Raw genomic sequence first — 5928 nt, 5'->3', positions numbered from 1 at the left:
TTGGGTTTCATTCAAAGTCATTTTGACTATTCTCTTTTCACTAAGAAGGTCCAAGCTGAGTTGGTTGTTATGTTAGTTTATATAGATGACTTGATAATAAGTGGAAGCAGTCTAGGTCTGATAACTCAGACTAGAAATGATCTGAAACTCAGGTTCAAAATGAAGGACCTAGGAGAACTTAAGCTCTTTCTAGGAATAGAAGTTGCAAGATCAAAAGATGGAATTATTATGAGCCAAAGGAAGTATGCTTTGGAGTTGATATCTGAGATGGGACTAGTAGGCGCTAAACCTGCAGGAACACCTCTTGAATCTAATTTGAAGCTCACATCTATGGAGTATGACACTGCTGTAGGAGCTTCTGAGTGTGAAGATAAACTAATTGAGGATATAGGTGCATACCAAAGACTGGTAGGGAGGCTATTATATCTTACAATGACCAGGGTTGATATAGCATTTGTAGTACATACTTTAATTCAGTATATGCACAAGCCTAAGCAGTATCACTGGGAAGCTGCTCTTAGAGTTGTGAAATATATCAAGACTTCTCCAGGTCTTGGCTTACTAATGCCTTCAGAAGGGTCAGATAAACTAAGAGCATATTGTGAATCAGACTGGGGTAGATGCTTACAGACTAGAAAATCAGTAATAGGGTACCTAGTTAAGTTTGTGAATGCCTTGATCTCATAGAAGTCTAAGAAATAAGATACAGTTGCAAGAAGCTCTGCTGAAGCTGAATTCAAGAGTATGGCATCTACAGTTGCTGAAATAACCTGGCTCATATGACTCTTCAAAGAGCTAGAGGTTGATGTAAGTCTACCAGTTGATCTCTTTTGTGACAGCAAGGCTGCAATCCAAATTGCAGCTAATCCCATCTTTCACGAGAGGACTAAACACATCGACATTGACTGTCATTTTGTACGAGAGAAAATCATACAAGGTGCTGTAAAAACTCATCATATTCCCACAAAAGAGCAGCAAGCTGACCTTCTTACCAAGTGTTTAGGAAGATTGCAACATGATTACATGATCACTTAGTGTCCAAGCTGGGCTTGAAGGATATCTTCAAATCATCAGCATGAGGGAGGGTGTCAAGAAAGCAGTTAGTGGTTAGCCAAGTAGTTAGCCAGCTGTCCAACAGTGTAAGGACAACTCTAAGTTAAGTTAGTTAGGAGTAGTATATAATCGTGTATATCCCTCATTTGTATGTGATGATAATGAATGGAACATTACAATTTCCATCTCCTCTCTTAGTTTCTTCTGAGAAATCCTCTGCAGTCATGGAGGTTCTCTTCATTTAACAAAAATACATTCTTTATTATATTGACAAGTGAAAAATAACAACTTATAGTACTTTTCGCATAGTTTATGAATATCAGTGGCGAACGCATGCGGTGGCAAGCGGGTTCAACTGAGCCCGCTTCATCAAGAAATAAAATTGTGTATATGTATAAATTACGATTAAAGCTGCATAAACTTTGTATAAATATTTTATTTGAACCCACTTGTCAACTACTATTTTACGACTAAAGTTATATACTTCTAAGATTGAACTCGTGTGCACAAAATCCTGGGTTCGCTACTGATGAATACCTAGCTAAATTTAAATTTTAAAATACTAAGTTGAACTAATCCAATTGAGCTTCAAAATTTAGTCAAATTAACTCTTAACAGGTAAAAAATATATCATCTAAAGTGAAACAAATGGATTATTTAAAAACTTTAAAAAAAAAAAAAAGACATAAGTTTCCTCATTCGTGCAAACAATAAAACCTCGAGGATAAAACGTGCAAGTTTGTAATTTCTTAAAATCAGATGGCAATTTATGTAATTTGAATTGAATAAGGAGGGTGATTTTAAACGGCGAAATTTATTTGACGGCGTGATCTTTTTAGATCCAGCGAAGCCACGTGAGCAAGTTGTCAAGCTGGCTTGGGTCCCACTCCACCTCTGATTGAGCAGTTTGCTAGCTGTCAATCACTTTTCCCATTTTGCCCTTCATATACTCCTCCTGTCCACCAAATTCTCCACACCATCATTTGCTTAGCTTGGTCAATACTCAATAATAACCTAAACCCAATATTTCTTAAATCGAAAGGACGATTATAGCCTTGAATAAGTTCGAGAGACATTTTTTTTAAAATAACGGTAGTGTCCATCTCAACTTATACGTACTTCAATCATTCACGTGTACATATTACCTCCCATTAGTATAGATATTTAGTAACTTTATTAATTAGTTCTTAGGTAGATAAAAAGAAATTACTTAAAATTATTTTATCTTTATTAAAATTTGAGCTTTAGTTTTTCATTTACTTAATTTATTAACTGCTAGAACACTTCTTATTTATGATATTACACTAAATTTGTTGTTATTATATTGATCGTTAAAACATATCATGACATCTAAGTTCGTGAGACCTCTTATCCAAAGGAAAAAGAAGATGATACATAATTTTAAATTAATATAAATCAGAAATTGTTACCCGTGATATTATTTTTAAATTGTAAGAGTAGATTTAGTATATGTAAATCTTAAGGAATAAACATAAGTTAAAATTTACTCCGTTTATACCAAACCAACAAATCAAATATATATATTCTTATTTTTATTTTCATGGTGGGGTCGGGTCATTTGGAGTGGGGACGAGGTACAAGTGTAAATAATGGGAAAGACAGGGAGTATTTGGTTGGAAATAAGTCTTTGTTAGTATAAGGCTTGCCAGGCCATATATTTGGAAGCAGAGTTGGCTACAAAAATAAGAGTTTTGCTAAATTGTCCACATATATATAAACACTAGCACAACAATTATCTGTTTTATTATTAGAGAGCCAAAAGCTAAAGCCACAATTTGCAAACAAAGAGGAGAAAATTCAGTTTGCTTTCTTCATCCATGTAAGTGAAACAAACAACACTTAATTCTTTCTTGTTCTCTCTTCATTTTTAGTATTAAATCTTTTTTTTTTAAGTTTATTAATTTCATAAACTTATGCAAGGTGTTCACAATAGCAATTATGCCTAGTTCCTTTCTTTCTTTTTCATTTTTTTTTAATTTTCAATAAAGGATTAGCAAATAAATACATGTATAGCAAGCATTTTCATCTTGAACAATTCATTTTTATGGCTACAGATATACATATTTAAAGAAATAAAGATGGGTTATTGGCAAGCCAAGGTTGTTCCAAAATTCAAGCAGATCTTTGACAAAAATGGACCAAAGAAGGCTGCTGCTGCTGAGGCATGCAAGACCTTTGACGAGGCTAAGGTAAAAATAAATTTAACTATCGCGTATTTTAATCTGTTGTAACAAATAATATATCTTACTTGTACATGTTATTAATCTCACTTATTATTATGTATTATCGATAATTACTTTTTAGTAACTTGTGTGTGAATTTTTTTTACACTATCAGTACGTAGAAGTTGAATTCTTCTTTTTATTCTGGATAGTTGTAAAGAAATTATTGTAAAAAAGTACCTCATAATTCAAATTTGGCCACAACAAAAGAAGAAAATTAAAAAACAAGAAAAAAAATATAAAGACAAGGACATGGTAAACTTTTGTTTATTTACCTAGTTCTTAAAAACAAATTAATATGAGTTATTGTCTAATAAATTTCAGGAGCAATACAGCAAAGAGTTCGAAGAGAAGAAGACTGAGCTCCAACCTAAAGTTGTTGAAATTTATGAAGCTGCTGCAGTGGAGATCAAGGTTTTTATTTACATACTTTATTCAAATATTAAAAGGAAAAAACTGCAGAATTACTATATATTATTGCAAACAAACATAGAACTTACTGCTCTTATCTCTTTATGATTTTTAAAAAAAAAAAGACTTTGGTGAAGGGACCAAAGGTTTCAGGATTGAAGAAACACTCAACTCAAGTCCAGAAATTCCTTGATGAGCTTGTCAAGATTGGTAGGCCTTCATTTCTTTTACTTCGTATTTGCAATATATTTTAGCAATTATATGTACTTCTATTCTGTTTTATGTGACACTATAATTTTGTTATTCGGAGTCAATAAGTTTCTTGTTTGATCACAATTTTCTTCATATTTTTAAGTTTTTTTGAATTATTAACTATTGCAACTTATAATAGCAACTTTTTTACACAAAAATAATTAAATAGTTTGACCCTTGCTCCAACCTCATCACATAAAATAAAATTGAGGAAGTACTATTTATTCCATTAGAGTTTAATTAACTTGTATATATCTATATATATATATATATAGATAGATATTAGCAAGCATAAAGACTTATGCAAACAATTTGTGTAACTAAACTTGTTGTCGTAGGTGTATGCCTTATTTTTCTGATAACTACTTCCACTTATTATAAAACATAAAAGTAAAATTTGTAATCTTGATCAAACTAAGACAAATTTCTTGCTATAATAAAAAAATATGACTTGGTAGTGTAAATTTTCTTTCGCTGTCACTGTCGATATATAAAAGTTAAAAACACTCAATAATTTTCATGGTGATTTTTTGTTTTACTTCTATGAAGAATTTCCGGGATCAAAAGCAGTAAGTGAAGCAAGTTCAAACTTTGGGCCTTCCTATGTATCTGGTCCAGTTCTTTTTGTGTTCGAGAAAGTTTCCACTTTCATCGTCACAGAAGACAAGAAAGAAGAAGAAGCCGCCGCCTCTGAAGCAGAGGCAACAACAGCTGCTCCTGTTGAGGTGAAGGAGAAAGAGATAGTTGTTGAAGCAGAAGCAAAGAAAGAGGAAGAACCAGCACCAGCACCTGCGGCGACACCTGCAGCTGAGGTGGCACCTGCTGAGGTAGCACCTGCAGCTGACGTGGCACCTGCCAAGGTGGAAGAAGCACCTGCAGCAGTAGCAGCACCGGAACCACCAAAAGCTTGATGAATCTATCAATTTGTTTGTCTCTCTGTGTAAGAGTTGATTTTTTTTTAATTTTTTTTTGTATTTTAATTTTTCTATGTTTTGTGGTCACTGTATAAGAAAGAAGACAAAAAAACATGATTTGTTATATTCTTTGTTAGTGTTTTCTCCCTTCTCTCTTTCCTGTGTTAGTTTGTACTTTGTACAATATTATCTCAACAGTGTCTATGTACATTTTTTAAAGTTTTTCCTTTCTGATTCTTCAATACTATAAAATGTGCGTTACTTTGATATAGTTTCTCATTTCCTTTTTCTCAGCTAACTTATTTCATGCTTTCTTCTTCTTCATCATCTTTAATTTTCTTTATGAAATGAAACTGAGACCACATTATACAATTTAGTCTAAGTAATTAACGATGTGATTAAATTTTCTTAGTGTAATATTCTTTGATAAGACAAAGTTTGTGGGTTGGTTTTTTTGAGGGTGGTGGTGGTGGTGGTGGGGGATATCAACATCTAATTAATTGCGTGTAAGAATTATGGTTGATGTGATGGCATCATCGACAAAAAGATGTCGAAACTATGTCTACATTATATTGTCGAGTATATATGAACAAAACTACGATGTGCATTCAATTCGACTACTATGTAAACTGAATATGTAAAACCACCGAGCGCGGTATGAAGGGGTAAGTATTCTTTTATCCTTAATTAAAGGTCTTAGATTCGATTCATGTATATAGCTTCGATGCCTTTGTTAGAAAGTGTTTTACCGTTTTACTCTCAATGTAAAAAAATTCAAGACGAATTCAAATTTAGTCGAACCCCAGTACGAATACTGGATACCAAAAAAAGAAAACATTGAATGTGAGAAAGATGATAGATAGTTTTAGTAAAAGATCAACTGAGACGTACCATCGAACCAATTGGTACTAATGTACTATACACACTAGAAAAATACATAGGAAGTCTAATGAGCTTTTCTTGTTTATACATTTAAGGTATAAAAAAAAATTAAAAAATTAAACGATTCTATATCAAGAATTACATGGAAGCAACTATTTTCCAAACACGATAAT

General features: G+C 32.7%; 1 protein-coding gene across 1 annotated transcript; it reads left to right on the top strand.

Moving 5' to 3' along the window:
* The first annotated feature begins 2734 nt into the window (after positions 1–2734).
* LOC104216101 (plasma membrane-associated cation-binding protein 1-like) lies at positions 2735–5140 on the top strand. Its single transcript, XM_009766064.2, has 5 exons — positions 2735–2893; positions 3129–3263; positions 3621–3710; positions 3833–3917; positions 4509–5140. The coding sequence occupies exons 2-5, from the start codon at positions 3153–3155 to the stop codon at positions 4868–4870; spliced, it is 648 nt and encodes a 215-aa protein (XP_009764366.1). The 5' UTR covers positions 2735–2893; positions 3129–3152; the 3' UTR covers positions 4871–5140.
* Positions 5141–5928: the final 788 nt, after the last annotated feature.

The sequence above is a fragment of the Nicotiana sylvestris genome, chromosome 8 (genome assembly GCF_000393655.2).
Source record: "Nicotiana sylvestris chromosome 8, ASM39365v2, whole genome shotgun sequence".
NCBI classification, from domain to species: Eukaryota; Viridiplantae; Streptophyta; class Magnoliopsida; order Solanales; family Solanaceae; genus Nicotiana; species Nicotiana sylvestris.
The sequence above is the reverse complement of the archived record's forward strand: the minus strand, read 5'-3'. Positions and strand labels throughout refer to the sequence as shown.

Excerpts from the sequence above, each read along its gene's own strand:
- LOC104216101 (XM_009766064.2), top strand. The coding sequence starts at position 3,153 with ATGGGTTATTGGCAAGCCAAGGTTGTTCCAAAATTCAAGCAGATCTTT. Across the intron at positions 3,264-3,620 it reads AGACCTTTGACGAGGCTAAG|GAGCAATACAGCAAAGAGTT; the intron begins GTAAAAATAAAT and ends AATAAATTTCAG. Across the intron at positions 3,711-3,832 it reads CTGCTGCAGTGGAGATCAAG|ACTTTGGTGAAGGGACCAAA; the intron begins GTTTTTATTTAC and ends AAAAAAAAAAAG.